Source organism: Canis lupus, chromosome 14 (genome assembly GCF_011100685.1).
Source record: "Canis lupus familiaris isolate Mischka breed German Shepherd chromosome 14, alternate assembly UU_Cfam_GSD_1.0, whole genome shotgun sequence".
NCBI lineage: Eukaryota > Metazoa > Chordata > Mammalia > Carnivora > Canidae > Canis > Canis lupus.
The window spans coordinates 18,193,651-18,212,428 of NC_049235.1; the positions used below are offsets into that span (position 1 = coordinate 18,193,651).

The 18,778-nt window shown below is 38.9% G+C and overlaps 1 protein-coding gene across 5 annotated transcripts in view; it reads right to left on the reverse strand.

Moving 5' to 3' along the window:
* The window catches only part of CDK6 (cyclin dependent kinase 6), a 240,253-nt gene that overhangs the window by 56,244 nt on the left and 165,231 nt on the right, over positions 1-18,778 (reverse strand). For all 5 annotated transcript variants that reach the window (XM_038556823.1, XM_038556824.1, XM_038556826.1 and 2 more), the window contains exon 5: positions 11,870-11,979. In XM_038556823.1, coding sequence (XP_038412751.1) covers positions 11,870-11,979 — 110 coding nt within the window. The remainder of the gene's footprint in view (positions 1-11,869; positions 11,980-18,778) is intronic.

An 18,778-nucleotide genomic window follows, 5' to 3' on the forward strand; every position in this document is an offset into this window, starting at 1 on the left:
GATTAAACTGAATAATATATGTCAAGTGCTCAGGACCATATTCAAGGGTATGTAATAAGCTCTGTCGATAAGTGTTAGCTGTGCCAGACATCAGTAAGAGTTCCAGAACTGACCAGATTATGCTTCTACCCAGAAGCAATATCAGAGTTAGAATGAATCTTAGACATTATCCAGTAAACCTCAGAAGCCCAATATATAAAAAAGATGAAATCAAGCTAACCTGAACAAAACTGAGTGTGGGAGCAAGAAAGGATGTTAACGCCTGAACCATCCAGGAGTGTGAACACCATAGATGTGGTATCTTATACAGGCCTCTTCATTTTACAGATAAAGACACTAAGCTCCAGGCCAATGAGCTGTCTTCAGTCACAGAACTGGTGAGGGAGGAATGACATGGAGTGAACAATCTGGTTCTTGAGAAAGAACACTGCTCTGCACCACATCATTACTGCAGCTGTGGAGGACAACGTGTGTGCCCAGAGAGAATGTGGCTGAGAAAAGCACCATGAGACAAGACAAATGGAATGCTGAGGAGCCATTTGGAGTGGGGGGGAGTGGGTAGTACGGCAGGTCTCTTTCTGAAGAGGCAGCTTCTAGGGTTAGCTCTGGAGATGAAAGGGGACAGGTTGGTACCCAGATCAAGAAAAATGTGTGGATTCTAAGGAGGAAAACCTGGGGCAAATTTTGGGATTAAAGTAGGTCACTTTCAGTAACATAAAGTTACATCTTGGAGAGGAGTATGTACTGAGGCCAGAATAAAGTTGGGGCTTCTTTAGAAGGTCTTGAGAGCCAAGGGTCCTAGAACAGTTTTTTTTTTTTTTAAGATTTATTTATTTATTCATGAGAGACACAGAGAGAGAGAGGCAGAGACACAGGCAGAGAGAGAAGTAGGCTCCTCGCAGGCAGCCTGATGTGGGACTCGAAACCCGGACCTGGGATCACGCCCTGAGCCAAAAGCAGAGCTCAACCACTGAGCCACCCAGGTGTCTTGCTAGACCAGTTTTAATACATTTTTACAAAGGGGTGACAAATAAGAAGATTAGCTTATGCTAAATCCATGAGCGGGCAGGACACAGGAAAGCAGGCTGCCTATGAAGGACCAAACTGAGTTGATGGAAGTCGAGATCTGAGGGATCCCTGTGGAGACAGGATCCACAGGACTTAAATATATGAGAAGGATGAGGAAGATCCTAAGTGACTTTAGGAACCTAGCTGGGTAACTGTGGGAATTTGGATGCCATTAACAGGAAAGGAGATGGCGAGAGAAATGGCTGGTTTCGGGGGTTTGGTGAAGGTAAGGTGTCTGTGAGATGGTTGGTGGAGAGTCAGCCAATCAGAGAACTGAAATGTGGTTCTGGAACTCATCTGTATCTTATCTATACAGAAAGTGTTCAGAAGCATCTAGGCTTGGGAGAGAAGAAGAGCCAGTAAAAGAGATAAAGAAAGGCAGAGGCATCCAGCACTGTGCTTTTTCTTTACCAACAGCAAGGCCAGGAAGAGTTTAATGGAATAAGTGGTCACCAGATTGAGATGCTGAAGATACCAAGAAGAGAACAGAGAGCTGGTTCCTGTTAGCTCAGAAGGCAGCAGATGGACTGCCAGGAGGATTGAGCAGTCAGATAGATATGCCTGGGTTTAGAGCCTCTCGTCATTTATTAGCTGTGGTACTCTGTACTACTTAAGCTTTTTGGGCCTCAGTTTTCTTACCTGTTAAATGGGGGTCAACAGTATCCCACAAAGTCACTCCGAGATTTAAATGAAATTATGTATTTTGAGGCACCAAAAAGCACTTGTAGTAAGTGCTTGCTAAGCATTATCTATAATTTTTATCATTGGAAGGATTTAAGGAATGGCAAATGGTGAAGAAGTGGAGGCTGCATGTAGAGACCCTGTTCTTTTCAGAAATTTGGCCATGAAGACAAGAACAAAGACTGAGGGCACAGAAAAGGGAGGGTGAGGTCTTTTCTAGAAAGGAGTTATGAAAGCTAAGGGACAGGGAGATTCTGAAGTCACAAATCAGAAGGGGATGATGGATAGTGGCAGTGTCCAGGAGCAGGGTAGCATGGAGAACACAGTTGAAGGACTTGTCTTGTAAGGGAAGGAGAATGCATCCTTCCTTAAAAGGAGAGAGAAGGTGGCACCTGGGTAGCTGAGTGTACTAAGCGCCCAACTCTTGATTTTGGCTCAGGTCATGATCTTGGGGTCACGAGATTGAGCCCGGTGCGGGGGGCTCCACGCTCAGTGGAAGTCTGCTTGAGATTCTTTCTCCCTCTCCCTGCTTCCCCTCTCCTGCTTGTGCTCTCTACCCCTCTCTCTCTAACATAAATAAATAAATCTTTACAAAAAGAGGAGAGAAGGAAGAGAGGGGATGAATATGAGAGATTTTTGAGTTGAAAGAAGGGGCACAAAGGAGCTTACTTTGGATAGACTCGCTCATCTCAGTCAAGTGGAGATGTGGTGGAATGTTGGGCTGGAAGTGCAAGGACAGACTGGGCTTAGGGACTGTGGGGGTTGGAGAGTAAAGAACTGTGCATGGGACCAGGTCTGAGACTGAGGGAAGAGATCTAGAGGAGAAGAGATGTGGCCACCAAAAGCCCAGATGGCAAGTGCTGGAAAGCCTACATGTCCTTGTTGCATGGAGCTTCAGGTTTAAAGGTGGAACACATGGATGACGATGATCCCTAAGGTGCAGTGAGGGCCCCTGAGGAGTGAGCAGAGGGCACAAGTTCATCAGAAGGTCCTGGATGCCTAAGTGCAGGCAGGGGGAGACAGGGAGAGGGTACACTGAACAATGCAGCAAAGTTGGTCAGGACTCTTAGTCTGCTGTTTCCTCTTACATGCCAACCACTTCCATCAGTAACAGTGCTTCCAACTCTGGAGTAGCTTTGATAAAGCTATTATGCTTAAAAAGAGCTCTATATTAAAAAAAATCGCTGGTTCTATGTGAAAGGTGATATAATTAGGAAGGGGGAGACTAAAGCGGGAGAGGGTGGCAAAAAGGAGCTAGGAGGCTTTGGTAGAAGAGTACCCCCAGCACCAGATGGCCAGGTGAAGAGAGCATTGACAGAAAAGGCGTGAAGAAGGAGACTTCAAGAAAAAGTTCTGTGAAGGGGACAAACTGGCCCAGAACAGGGATCCTAAGGACCAAGAGGGAAGGATTAACACAGTTTGGAGAGCCAGAGAAGGGGGAAAGCAGGTTGCTCAGAACAGGGATAAGACCATGGAGAGAAGTCCCAGACCAGTCATTGCCAGGTAAAGGGAAGCAATGACTTGTGCAGTTGGAGGGAAGAACATGATGGCAAAATTGGCAGGAAGAGTACTATAAGGATAAAATCTAGTTTGCAGAGAAGACCACAAAATAGGCAGCCCCAAGGTGCCCAACTGGAGTGCTGGGTGCTGGAGTGCTGCAGAGCTGCCCTGATGGGGAAAGGCCAGGCCATGCCCTTTGGTGGCTTTTCAGTATGCATCATGGAAAACAAACGCATTTTTCAAATTCATGTTAAAGTAAGATACATATTAAGCATAAGAGAGGTCAACATTGATTACGTTAAAAAGTACTCATTCGTTCTTAGAACTACTTACTCTAATGCATTATTCAACCAAGATTAGTTCTTTTCCTAGGTACCATTTGGGGTATTTCCTTACTCAAGAAAATGCTTCTTTAAAGTTCTTCCTTTTGGGTTGGTTCTTTTTATAAAGATTTTATTTATTTATTCATGAGAGACATGGAGAAAGAGGCAGAGACATAGGCTCCCTTGGGGAGCCTGATGTGGGACTCCATCCTGGGACCCTGGGATCATGACCTGAGCTGAGGGCAGACTTTCAACCACTAGCCACCCAGGTGCCCCTGGTTGACTCTTTAAAGGAAAAAAAAAAAAAAAAGGCCTATGAAAGCATCCCAGAAGAGATAAGAATTCTCAAGGTCCAGTTGTATGCTCTAGTTTCCATACACATGTTCTGACCTAACCTGAGGTGATGGGTTTCTCCTCAAGGTTAGGGCTTGTCCTGTGTGGTCTTCAGGTCAGCCAGTTAAGAACCTCAATTTACTGATGTCACTAAAGAGAGGACTCAAATAAGGGGAAACACCAACATAGTAACCAACGGGAAAATTGGCAAGGCACTCAGTGACATTTTAAAGTCATTAGTTCACAGACCACTCAGCCACAAAGGACAGTTTCACTGTCAGTTTCTCAGCTACTGTGTGTTTAATTCATAGAAATCAATGACGACTAACCTAGAAAGGCCACCACACATGGGATAATGTAGCCATGAAGCCTTGTTTGTTTCCTTCCAACAGTGACTGTATTTATGTTCTTCCTGGTGGCATTTGGCATTTCTTAGCTAGGGATCAGTAGGGTTGGCAACTCAGAACTTCTAAGAATTACTATCTGCTTACCACAATCTCCATATTCAAAGAACTAGTTTTAGGATTAGTTTTTTTTCCCCTCAAAGAATTAGCATGTTTTACTTTTTTAAATGTGCGTTTTCTTTTTATGAATTTGCTGTAACCTGGAAAACCCCATAACTTTCAAACCACAGACAATAGTTCTGAGCAGGATCACAAGATAACCTGGATAGCTAGCAACTGTGAATTTAATTTGCTATGAAGTTAAAAATCAACCTATCTCATCCATCCATCCATCCATCCATCCATCCATCCATCCATCCATCCATCCTATCCCATCTCATGCCATCCTTCGATCTCACTAGTTGTCTACTGACTACATTCACAGCAATGTTTTTTAGTATTAAAATGTAACTCAATGTAGGGTATAGGTGGACCACCCATAGGCAAAGAGCTATAGGAAGAAGATAAAAAATTTCAATTCTTACGCATTTTGTAGCATGTCACTGTAAGTCATTGGTGGCAATAATTAAACCAAGATAATAGAGACAGATTGTATTAAAATTCTCTGGCAGCCCTTAATAATATTACAGAGAATCAATTGGTCAACCTTTCTTTTTATTTTCTTTTTTCTTTTTTTTCCCAGTCAACCTATCTAATATGGGAGCGCCTGGAAATCAAAGCTATTAAATGTATGGTTTGCTTCTTGACCTTTCTAAAATGTCATTGCTGTTACACTGTAATAATGCACAAAACATTCCAGATAAAGTATGACCTACTAGGGTAAAACAATAGCAAAGGCAGAAACATGACAGAGGGGAAAAAAATCTAAGGTTACAGAGTCAGGCAGCCCTGGGTTCAAATCTGGCTCTGCCATTTAAGAGCTGTTTGTCCACGGACAAGTTATTTACTCTCCTTGGAGAAGACTTTGGTTCGTTATCTGGAAACTCTGGATAGTAGTCCTCAGAATGTGGGTTTACTGAGATAATGCATGTGAAGTGCCTGGCCCTGGCTCTGTCACATGGCAGACAAGTGTTACCTCCCTTTGTTTTTTTTATTTTTCTCCCTAGGTTATGGAGAATGGTGAGCCTTACTAATACAGAAATGATTATTCCTCAACAATTTTATATAAACAGCTGGGATGTGGCCTGTATGGGAAGGTTGATCCTGACTTCTGGCCTTCCAGTGAGAAACTGCTTTCCCTCCCTGGAAAGAGTCTTCTCATTATATCTATTCACAGAACCCTATGCTTCTTCAGAACACTTATCCTGGCTCAGGCTAATCAGCTAATCATGCATGCAATGCATCTCTTCCCCAGTAGGATTTAATTTCTTCTCTAAAAAAAGGTCTTGCATCTAATGGCCATGCTGTAAGTTATTTGTAGACTAATGAAACACCTGTTACAAGGTTTCCCACATGCAACATAGACCACCGGTGATATGTGAGAGAGATGATTTTAGGGGCTGAACATGGACTACATTACTCAATAGTTTTAAGGTTATATATTTGAGTGTGCACTAAACAAATAAAGAACTAGTTCATCAGATCTGTGATTTTATATATTTTTGCTCAGGATGAGGCTAAAAAAAAGTAAATTGTCTATAAAATATAAAAAAGAAACAATTGGAACTGAAGAATACAGTCACTAAAATGAAAAATACATTAAGAGAATCAACAGCAGATTAGGGGATACAGAATGGATCAGTGATCTGGACAACAAGCAAGTAGAAATTACCCAATTGGAACAGCAAAAAGAAAAAAATAAAAAATAAAATCAGGATAGTTTCAGGGACCTCTGAGGCACTATCAAGTATATTAACATTCATATTGTGGGGATCCTAGAAGGCGAAAAGAGACAGAAAGGGACAGAAAACCTATTTGAAAAAATAATGGCTAAAAACTTCCCTGACCTGGTGAAGGAAAAGACATCCAAGTCCAGGAAGCACAGAGAGAGTTCCAAAAAAAGACGAACTCAAATTGATCCACACCAAGACACATTATATTTAAAGTGTCAACAGTTAAAGAGAGAATCTTAAAAGCAACAAGAGAGAAATAAATAGTTACAAACATGGGAACCCCCCAAAAGGCTCTGAGCTGGTTTTTTAGCAGAAATTTTACAGGCCAGAAGAGACTGGTAGGATATATTAAAGTGCTGAAAGGGAAAAATTTACAACCAAGAATACTCTAACCAGCAAGATTATTATTCAGGATAGAAGGAGATATAGAGTTTTGCAGAGAAGCAAAAGCTAAAGTAAAGGAGTTTATCAACACGAAACTGGCCTTACAAGAAATGTTAAAGAGATTTCTTTAAATGGAAGAGAAAATGCCATAACAAGAAAGAAGAAAATCATGAAAAAAAATCTCACTGGTAAAAAGGTAAATTTATAGTAAAGGTAGTGGGATCAACCACTTTGTAGCGAGTATGAAGGTTAAAAGGCAAAAGGAATAAAATTATCTAGAACTACAATAATTTGTCAAGGAATATACAAAATGGTATGTAAAATATAACATCAAAAACATAAAACATGGATGGGAAGGAGTGAAAATGTACTGCTTTTAGAATGTGCTTGAACTCAAGCAGCCATCAACTTAAAATAGACTGCTATAATATGTAGGATCTTATATAGGAACCTCATGGTAATCAAAAACCAAATACCTCTGATAGATATGCAAAATATAAAAAGAAAGAAATATAAACATAACACTAAGGAAAGTCACCAACTCACAAGGGACGAGAACAAAAGAAAGGAATCGGAACTATAAAAACAACCAGAAAGTCATAAACAAAATGGCAATAATTACATATCTATCAATAATTACTTTAAATGGACTACTGCTCCAATCAAAAGGCACAGAGTGGCTGAATAAGTCTTAATAAATTTAAGGATTAAAATCATATAAAAGCATCATTTCAAACCACAATGGTATGAAACTAAAAATTACAAGAAGAAAACTAGAAAAAACATAAACACATGGAGGCTAAACAACAAGCTGCTAAATAACCCCTGGGTAAATGAAAAAAATCAAAGAGGAAATCAAAATATACCTTGAGACAAATGAAAAGGTAAACACAATAGTCCAAAAGCTTACAGACACAGCAACGGCAGTTCTCGGGCTCCCAGCATGGAGCCTGCTTCTCCCTCTGCCTGTGTCTCTGCCTCTCTCTCTCTCTCTATGTCTATCATGAATAAATAAATAAAATCTTTAAAAAAAAAAAAGAATTTTACAGTGATACAGATCTACTTCAAGAATAAGCATTTACCCTTATACCTAAAGGAACAGAAAAAGAACAAAGCCTAAGTTAGTAGAAGGAAGATAATAATAAATAAGAGAGCAGAAATAAATGAAATATAGGCAAATCTCGGAGATAGTGTGGGTTTGGTTCCAGACAACCATAATAAAGTGGGTATCAATAAAGTGAATCAAATCAATTTTTTGGTTTCCTAGTACATATAAAAGTCATGTTTATACTATACTGTTGTCTATTAAATGTGCAATAGCATTATGTCTAAAAAAACAATGTATAAGCCTTAATTTTAAAAAATATTTTATTTAATTACTCATGAGAGACCAGAGAGGCAGAGACATAGGCAGAGTGAGAAGCAGGCTCTCTGTGGGGAGCTGGATGCAGAACTCGATCTCAGGACCCCGGGATCCTGACCTGAACCAAAGGCAGATGCTTAACCATTGAGTCACCCAGGTGCCCATGTATATACTTTAATTAAAAATATTTTGCTAAAGAATTCTAACCATCATCTGAGTTTTGGGTGGGTCCTTATCATTGATCATAGAACACCATAAGAAATATGATAATAATGAAAAAGTCTGAAATATTGCAAGAATTAGCAAAATGTGACAAGAGACATGAACTGATAAGCAAATGCTGTTGGGCAAATGCTGTTGGACAAATGTTGCAGACAGACTTGGTTCAATCAGGGTTGCCACAAACTTTAATTTGTAAAAAAAAAAAAGAAAGAAGGAAAGAAAAAAGGCAGTATCTGCAAAGTACAATAAAATGAAGTATGCCTGTAGTTAATAATAATACATAATAACTTTGAATGGTGACAAATAGTAGCTAGATTTAACGTGGTGATTGATTTGCAATGTACATGAATGCTGAATCACTATGTTGTACACCTGAAACTAATATGTCAATTATATTTCAACTAAAAAAAAAGTAAATTGTTTAGGGTAAAAATTTAAGTAAGTATAGTTGTTTCAAGAATATGGAAAAACCATGAAGGTGTTAAAAAAGATGACAACATTTGGGAAATATTGCCATAATAACAAGCAGGAACCCCGGGGTAGACACATGCTAATGCCACATTCTCTGATTTAGGATTAACCTAAGGTAATGAGGGAGTCTGCTTTCAGAATCTATGGCTTGTAAATTCAGCTGGACACTGCAATAGGTGTGTCAACACCGACTCAGGACTTAAGCTACAATCAGGTCAAGCTGGGGGCTAGACCTCAGAACTCATCTGGCATGAGTAAGAAGCATGCACTTTCAGATATCTTGGTGTTATCACAGGAAATACCAAACATGAACAGAGCAGGAACAGGGTCAGATCCCACAGCCATATTCAAGGTCAAAGCCAAACCAGCAGGAACTACCTAGGAGATAGAACGCCCAGGCTAGGAATGATGTGTGGTAAGCCTGGATTCATTCTTCAGCCAGAAAGGCACAGAGGACTGGATTCTGATATTGCTTCCTCCTTCAGGCAATTAATTATCAATTTATTACCTCTACGCAAGGCTCCAAGAAAGGGTAATTTTCTTCTGTGCATCTCTAAAGAGCCAATGGGTTTCTACCCACCATCTCACTTTCTCAGCAAACTGAGGCTGGCTGTTGCTGCCATCATGGAAGGAGCCCTTCTCTGAGTCTCCAACACTGAGTACCCCCTTCTCATGCTAGGGTGAAAATAAGGGTATATCCCTGTCATAGTGGATTAGAACAAAGAATGAATTTTCCCACAGAAAAAATGTTATAAACAGAAAATGGGTTTTGATGAATTAGCACCAATAACATTTCATATATATTCCAGGTTATACAGTATTCCACAAGCTAGACTTACATAGGATTCTGCAAGCCACTTCAGTGGGAAATGTTTTAATGATCTAAAATGAAAATTTAGGTTGCAACTGTTCCATAAGTAGTGACTAGCTATACTTAGAAATATAGCAAGTTCCTTACTAGTGAATGCTTAACACTACATATCTTAAATTTTATCTTTTAACATCTTTCAGGAAGATATTGATTTTATCATGAATAGTGGCTGGTATCAAGTCTTGTACTATTGAAAAATAACTGACCACTCTCATCCCATTACAAAAGAAGGACTCATTCTTTGTATTTGAGGACAATTCTAGACACAGAAATCTAATTCTACTGTACATTTCTTGAATCAGCTTTCAGCTTAATGAACTTATTTATGAGATGAATTAGAATAACTGTCCTGACTTCCATCCTGCAATGCTGACAGTAAATTATTTCCTGTTCTGACCATATCCTTTATTTTTTTTTAAGATTTCATTTATTTATTTTATTTGAAAGTAAGCCAGGAAAAGGCAGGTGGGCAGAGCAGAATGAGGTATATGCAGATTCCCCAGAGTGGGGGGGCAGACTCAGGACTTGATTTCATGACCCTGAGATCATGACTTGGGTCAAAATCAAAAAGTCGATGCTTAACTGACTGAGCTACCCAGGCACCTGTGACCATAATCCTTTAACACAATGTTTTCTATACCTGTTTGACGAAAAGAATTACATGAGGTACTTTTAAAAACAAGAATGCCTGGCCCCAGCCCAGTAATGAATCAGAATCTCTAAGGGAGAGATCTGGGAGTTGCACATTTAAAGACTGCTCATCCCTGGTGATCCTGTCATCCAACCCAGTGGTTCTTAGCCTGGAGGGTGAATTAGGATCACCTTGAGGGCTTGTTCAAACACAGGCTGTTGAGCCCCAGCCCAAGAACCTCTGATCCAGTGGACCCTGGGGGAGGGGGTGGGATTTGCATTTCTACCAAGGTCCTCAGAGATACTGAGGTTGTTGGTACAAGAACTACACTCCTAAATCACTTATTTAGCCTGTTGGGCAAACACTGAAGCTACCTTCAATATTACTTTTTTCCTCTCTCCTTGATAGAAAAACAACACTGGATTAAAATGCACAGGACTTCATTTGGAGCAATACTCTTGCTACTTTTTAGCTGCGTGATGTCAGTTAAATTTATCACTGTGTATCAGTTATCTTTCATGGGGAGGTGTAAAAAGGTAACAGAAGGGGAGAGGTTTGGTCTTGTACTCGGCACACAGTAGGCCTGCAATGAACATCTAGGTATTCTGATTTCTTTGGTATGATTCCTTCCTGTGAGCCACATATAAAAAAAGCTGAGTTCTAAAAATAGGTCCCCAAATTTATTATAAGCACTAAACTTCATTTGGTTAAAAGAACAGACAAGGAATGGCTGACCACTTCTCTTTCTTCTGAGCTACTGTGTAGCTGACATTTTGAACATAACATGTATAATAGGAATATATACTCAGCTTTCCAACTCACATTTCCCATGGAAAACAGAATTTTTATTTCTGTTTTATTTTTATTTCTAAAAATAGAAAACAACAAGTTAACAGATTATGATTAGGCTCTCTGCTTAATTTTGATTTGCTGAATTTAGTTCCCACGTATGGATTATTTTCCCGGCAGATCTTTATAATATTGTTTGGCTATTTCTTGTGACCTGAAAGTCAAACAAATGAATTACAGACCCTAAGAGTCAGGGGTCCTTGGAGGTCATTCAGCCCACCTGCCTACTCTACTAGTGCCACTGAAAACATCAGTGTGGGGTGACCTAGTTTCTTCTTAGACACCTAATGAGAATGTGCTATTTTCACGAACCCCAATCTTCTCTTCAGACAACTGTCCAATATTAGATTTTTTTCCCACATCTGACCAAAAACCTTTATTTCTATAATTTCTAAATCCCTGGTCCTTACTTTGCTCTCTGTTATGCCTGAATACGTCTAATCTCCTCAGTCTGACAGCATTTGCAGTATTCTGAACTAGTGCTGACATCTTCCTTGCCTGGTCCTTTTTAGCCTGAACATTGTGTTTAAGCAACTATTCTCAGCATCAAAATTTCCATACATGTAACAGCCCTGGTCCTTCTACCGTGGACAAAGTCCACCTTGAGCATATTTCTACGTCCCATCATCACCCACAAAAATAAGTTGTAGGGACAATGGCATGTTTCCTTCCCTGAATCTCCAAGAAGTGGAAGCTAGAGTCCTATAAAACTTCACTGTTAAGGACCAAGAATGTTTTTCCAGGACAAGCTTGAATGTGGCAGCCCAAAGCAGGTGGATATGGAGATACAAACACACACACACACACACACACACACACACACACACACACTCGTGACCTTACTTGAAACAGAAATGCTATGTTGCCACTTAAATTACTGAAGACCCAAAATGTCTCTTTCCAATGAAGACAGAGCAAAACAAAAGGTATTTCTTACTTTCTACGAAACATTTCTGCAAATATGCAGCCAACACTCCAGAGGTCCACGGGGGTGGCATAGCTGGACTGAAGCAGGACTTCTGGAGCTCTGTACCACAGTGTGACGACCTGCAAGGGCAAACGGATCTGAGCGTTACTGTGGAAGAGGGCTGGTTGCTTCAACTTCTTACCTTGGGTGGTATATAGCCGAGATCCAATTCAGAAAGAGCACCTAGCATTGTATGAGGACACTGAGCTAGAAGCAATAAATAACTAGGATTCATCATTGACAGGCCAGGAAATGACATCATCCCCACAACCTGGGTCCCCAGCTCATACTCTGTGTTTCTTACTAGGATGGTAAAATAATTGAGTTTCAGAAAGCAGAGTAAAGACTAAAAAAACCCCAAAAAACAAAAAAACACATGAATTTGAAAACTACTTTTTTTTTAAGGGGCTTAAAAAAAAAACAATACAAGGAAAACAGGTGTTGGCAAAGATTCCAGCTTGGTTCTTATGCCAGCATTATTGGGAAATCAGAAAATGATTCCAGTGGTTGCTAGATGTTGACCTTGAAGTATAAAGAACACTCAGGACAAGTCAAAACTACTCTTATCATGAGACTGTGGGGAATCAAAATAAAGCCTCCTTCAATGCCATGCTTTTCAGAAAACAAATAAAAAACTAAGAACTTAAGAGAGAATGTGTAACTCAATTGTTTATACCATGTGTAAAAAAGTCATCCAGAGGACAGGATTCCCAAAGAGGAAGAATTTCAATACAAGAGTTGGGTGAAACAGACCCCACCATGACTATTTCTGCAAGGCTGAGAGGTCAGGGAACAAATACATTTATAGGCTTCAGATTTATATCAGTATATGTGGGTTCAAGTGCTTCTCTTTTGGAGGGAAACAGAGATTCTATGGATCCCTGAAATAAAGAAATATTCTTTACTGCCAGGTAAGGAATTCAATACATAAATCTATTACATAAGCATTTTATATTATTCAGATTCCTTTTATCCTTACTTATTGTTTTGTCTAATTGCACTTTTGTTGACATCAATCTAAATTTCCGACAATTCTCCTTTATGTATTTTGGTGCTGCAGTACTTGGTGTGTTCAGATTGCAGTCGCAATTCTCCAAAACATGATTGCCATCTATTTCCTTCCTTCCTTATAGACACACACTGTGCCTCCCAGCAAGAGATGGAGTTTGGGGCGCCTGGTGGCTCAGTTAGTTAAGTGTTGGATTCTTGGTTTTAGCTCAGGTCACCATCTTGTGGTCTTGAGATTAAGCCCCATGTTGGGCTCTGTGCTCAGTGTGGAGGCTGCTTCAGATTCTCTCTCCCTCTCCCTCCCAGAGCTCATGCTTTCTCTCTCTCTCAAATAAATAAATTTAAACAATCGTAAAAGAGAGAGAGAGAGAGAGAGAGAGAGAGAGTTTAAGTCACCTTCCATTGAATCTGAGTTGGGTCTTAGTGATTTGGTCAACTAAACTAAGAGAATGCATCTGAGACTATCAAAACTAGGTTAGAAGAAGCTTGGTAGTCGGGCCTTTTTTTTTTTTAAGATATTATTTTTAAGTAACCTCTATACCCAATGTAGGGCTCCAACTCACAACACCAAGATCAAGAGTCGCATGCTCCACTGAGCCAGCCAGGTGCCCTACAGTCTGGGCCTTTTTGAATGATTGTTTTTGAGGTGCTTCCTCTGGATCCCAAATGCTATGCAGTGAGAAGCACAAAGATGTTCTAGTGGATATGCCCCGTTGAGTTCTCGGCTGAAAGCCATGCTAGTGAGCCATCTTGGATATTCAAGTCGGACCAGTCCCCCACATGGCTGTGGGCCACCCGTGCCCATGTCACAGGGAACAGAACTGCCTAGCCAAGTCCAGTCCACTCAGAGGATTACAAGTGATAATAAAATGACTATTGTTTTAAGTTTTGGGGAGATTATACAGCAGTATCGAACTGAAACAAGATTCTTGACTGGTTCCTCCTCTTCATCTGATTTAACAGGTGTTGCTTTGAATTCACACAAGGAGTCAAATTTTGTGTAAGGGATATCTGGTTGACATCTAATGGAGGCATGGTGGTGATGTAACAAATTTAAAAAAGGAAGCAAACAAACCCCCCCAAAACCAAATAGTGTCACCCAGTTATCATTGGCTCCAATATGTCTTTCCAGCAGCATATCCTGCAGTATCTCCATATACCATAGTATAGTATCTCCATAACTCTTACAGTCTTCTCACATAATAGACCACAGCACTGAGTTTCAACTCTGTGCATCAGAATCATCCACGGGCTTTTATTTATTATTTATTTTAAAAAGATTTTATTTATTAGTACATGAGAGAGTGTGAGAGAGAGGGGCAGAGGGAGAGGGAGCAACAGACTCCCCACTGAGCAAGGAGCCTGACATGGGGCTGGATCCCAGGTTCCTGAGATCATGACTTGAGCTGAAGGCAGATGCTTAACTAATTAAGCCACCCAGGTGCCCTATTCATAGGACTTTTAAAAAACATATGTCTAGAGGCGCTTGGGTGGCTCAGTCGGTTAAGTGTCTGACTCTTAATTTTGGCTCAGGTCATGATCTCAGGGTCATGAGACTGAGCCCCAATCTGGGTTCCCTGCTCAGTAGGGAGTCTGCTTGAGGTTTTCTCTCCCCCTCTGCCTCTTCCTGCTCTCTCTCTAAAAGAAATAAAAAAAAAAACTCTCTCTAAAAAAAAAAAAAAAAAGGAAGAAAGAAAAAGAAAAAAAAAATGTGTTGGTCTTCTCTGTCTCACTGAATTGGACCTCCATGATGGGGGCCCTGGAGTTCTTCCTTCACTTTTTTTTTTTTTTCCTTCACTTTTTTATTTCTTCTCTTTATATAACAGTTTTTCAGGTAACACTAACCCTTGACTAGGTCTGAGCACCACTCAATTATATAAACATAACCTCTAGCTCCTGCCTCCATGCTTTAGAGCTGGCACTGTTCTAGTCTGGAAAGCTCTTCCTTCTCCTCTGCACATGTGGAAATTCCCCTTATCCTACAAAGCCTGGCTCTGATGCTATCATCTCCCTGAACCAACTGCCACCTGAAAATCATACCTTGTAACATAGTTCCTAAAATGGTTTGCTGCAGAGGACACGGACTTGATTTTATCCATGATTACATCTGTAAATACCCATCACGATATTGCTCACATAACAACTGGGGTTTAACAAATACCAAATTGACAATTTTAAGCCAATCATTGCTAGGAGATAAGTTGGCAAAATTCGGTTATCAGTCATTCCCCAGGAAGAAGGTACTTACTACATTTGCTAAGAAGAGCACTCAGTTCTGGGCTCTATGAATTATGAATGAATAAATGAATTATTTATTTCTGCTTTATTAATATTTCTAGCTGGGGGAACATTTCTCTGCTCCTCTGATACATTGCAAAAAAAGGTGTAGGCGTAAACAATTCGTAAAGTTCTGCTCAGTGGTTTATAGACATACACAGTGTACAGGCACACACCCACTTTTTCAGCAACATTTGAAATAAAGTCTAGCATCATATGGGATGAAAATTTTAACCTGAATATTGCATTGTTTTAAGCTGTTCTAAAGTGGCTGTGATTTCTGATGGATTACATGTTAGTGGGACTTTTTCATTTTGAGTACTTTAATCAGTGTACCTATTATGATCATCAAACAAAATGTCTAGACAGTTAAAATAATAACTACATTGACATGTTTAGGAAGTTCCTTTCTAGTCCTTTTAAAAATTAGTTACCACTCAAAATGGATAATTAATTTTTATCAAATATCTTTAAAATGTCTATTAATAATGACCATATGATCATTCTCATTCATTCTATGAATAGTATGTCCATTAGCAGATATCCTAATACAATCCTTGCCTTTTTGGAATTAATCATTCCTAATCTTGATGTATTATTCTTTTAATATTGGTGTATTACTCTCTTAATAGACCCTTGGGTTCTATTTGCTAATACTTATTTAGAATATTAACTTGTATTCCTGAGACTGAGCTGCAGTTTTATTTTTTGTGTTAATTTTTCCTGTTTTGATATTAGAAATATGAAAGGTTTCTAGCCTTCTCTATGTTCTGGAATATTATAAACAAGATCAAAATAATCTCTTAAAAGGACTCATTCATGAAACCATCTGGATCTGGATCTTCATTAGCTGTTATGCCTTCAACAATCTTTTGAATTTCTTCTTAGTCTGTTTAGGTTTTAATCTCCTTTTGAGTTAATTTTGGTAGTAATAAAGGATTTTCATGAGAATTTCTAGATTCTAAACTGTGTTGGATTAAATTTGTACATAGTATTTCTTATAATTATTGTCATGCCATGTATTTCCTCGGTTTTCTGAGGAAGAGAAAATTGTATTTTTTTTCTTAATGTTGCATATTTTTGTCTTTTCTTTGTATCAGTCAGGTTTTCCAGGAGTTTAGTTATATTATTTACTGGAAAAAAAAAAAACTGACATAGAGTTTTATTTCCATTTTGGGAGAATGGTTGTTTTATTTTATAATTTATTGTTTTTCTACTTTTATCTTCTGAAAGACAAAAGTAGTTTCTTTGTACCAGTCTATCTACTTGAATTGAAACTTGATTTTTAATTCTAATTGATGATATAACATTATTTAAAGAATATGTAATTTACCTTCAATTTTCCCTTTAATCCAAGAGTAAACTACTTCAATGAATAAATTATTTAGAAAAGTATTTTAAAATTTCCATGTGGTCATGTTATTTATGGTTATCTCTTAATTGTTGGATTTCCAGCTTTAGAAATTCAGAAATTCATGGCCAGAGAAAGTAACCTGCAAATTTCTACTTTGTAGAATTAATTTTTTCATTTTATTTTATCTTTTTAAGATTTTATTTATTTATGTGAGAGAGAGCATGCATGTGCATGCAAGCATGGGGAGAGGCAGAGGGGGAGGAGGAGGGAGAAGAGGGAGAGAGAAAGTCTCAAGCAGACTCTGGCTGAGTGTGGAGCCCCACGGGGGTGCTGATATCAGGACCCTAAGATCATGACCTGAGTCGAAATCAAGAGTCAGACACTTAACTGACTGAGCCACCCAGGTGCCACTACTTGGTATAATCTGTTACTGCTTTCTCTAGGACTATGTGCACATCTGGGTTTTGTGTCATAGGGTTTCAGGGGAGTAACTCACTCTCCCTTTTTTTTAGGATTTATTTATTTTTAGAGAGAAAGAGCGAGAGAGAGCAGGGGGAGGGACAGAGGGAGAGAGAAAAAGAGAGAGAGAGAGAATCATTGAGCAGACTCTTGGCTGGATAGGTAGCCCAACTTGGGGCTTAATTCCAGGACCTGAGCCAAAATCTAGAGTTGGGCACTTAACCTACTAAGCCACCCAGGCACCCCGGGAGTAACTCTCTTTTAAGTGTAAAGTTCAATCCTAATACAAGTTGGTCTCATACAGATCCTTCTATTTTTCTATACTTTGTCAAACTCTGGAAGAGACTCAAATTTTTGTTTTCCTTCTCCCAGAATCTCCTTGTGTTTCTAAGGGTTCTGCCCTATACATATTGGCCTTATATTATGGTAAATAAAATTTATGAAGCAAAAGTATTCTTTTTTTTAAAAAAATTATTTATTCATGAGAGAGAGAGAGAGAGAGAGAGAGGGAGAGAGGCACAGACACAGGCAGAGGGAGAAGCAGGCTCCACGCAGGGAGCCTGACGTGGGACTCGATCCTGGGTCTCCAGGACCACACCCCTTGGCCGAAGGTGGCAGTAAACTGCTGAGCCACCCGGGCTGCCCTGAAGCAAAAGTATTCTTAAGATATAAATAGTTTAGATGGCTGATATAAGATATAAAATAAATAGACAAATCCTAGTAAGTCAGTTATAAGATATAATGTAAAAAGGATACTATTCACAATAGTAACAAAAAATATAAAACATTGAAGAATTTAAAAAAAGCAAAATCTATGTAAATACAATGATATACTATTGTTGAAGAACTTAAAAATCAAATAGATGATGAGACAGACCATGACTAGGATGGGAAAAAACATTATTGTAAATATAATTGTCATTCCTATATTAACAAGAAAGTCTAAAACAATGAAATGATTTGGGGGAGGAATTTAACTTTGACAATATGGAACCTCTGGCAGAATGATGCTTAAGAAGAGCCAAAAATAGTCTGAGAAATTAAGATGAGGAGGATTTATTCTTGGTTACCAAAACAAACTCTAAGGTACAGAGAACAAAATAATAGGTGCTAACAGGTTAAAAAAAAAGGATAAAGTCCAAAAGAGACTGATCTATTATTTATGGAGTTTAACATTCTTATAGGTGAATTTCATCTTAGTGAGAGAGAAAATGTACTTCAACATGTAAAAGCAAGACAACTGGCCAATCATTTGGAAGAAAGTAAGTTTGGTGTATACTTTACACCATGTCTAAGAAGAAACTGTATATTCATGAAAGATCTAAGTGTATAAGTAGAGCTAGGAAAATGTAATAGAAAAAAACAGAGGAGGACTTTGGGCTATGGAGGCCTTTTTCAGCATAAAGGGACATGAAGGGACATCTAGAAGCTTGAGATGAAAAGATGAACAGATCCAGTTATTTCAGACTGTAATTCTCTTGGTAAACAGTATAAAATTAAGGCAAAGACAAATAACCTGGGATAATACATCTAAAACAAATTACATAAATAAAACAACAGAAAAATGGATAAAGAATATAATAAGAATTCACAAGAAGAAATACATTATCAAAGATACTTAATCCTATTAAAAGAAAGGAGGGAAGGAATAAAGGAAGAAAATCATCACAATAAAGGGGTATCATTTTTGCCTGATTAGCAGAAAGGAACAAATGACAGTGTTCTGGGTTGGCCATAGTATGGGGAAACTGTTTCTTTTTTCTTTCTTTCTTTTTTTTTTT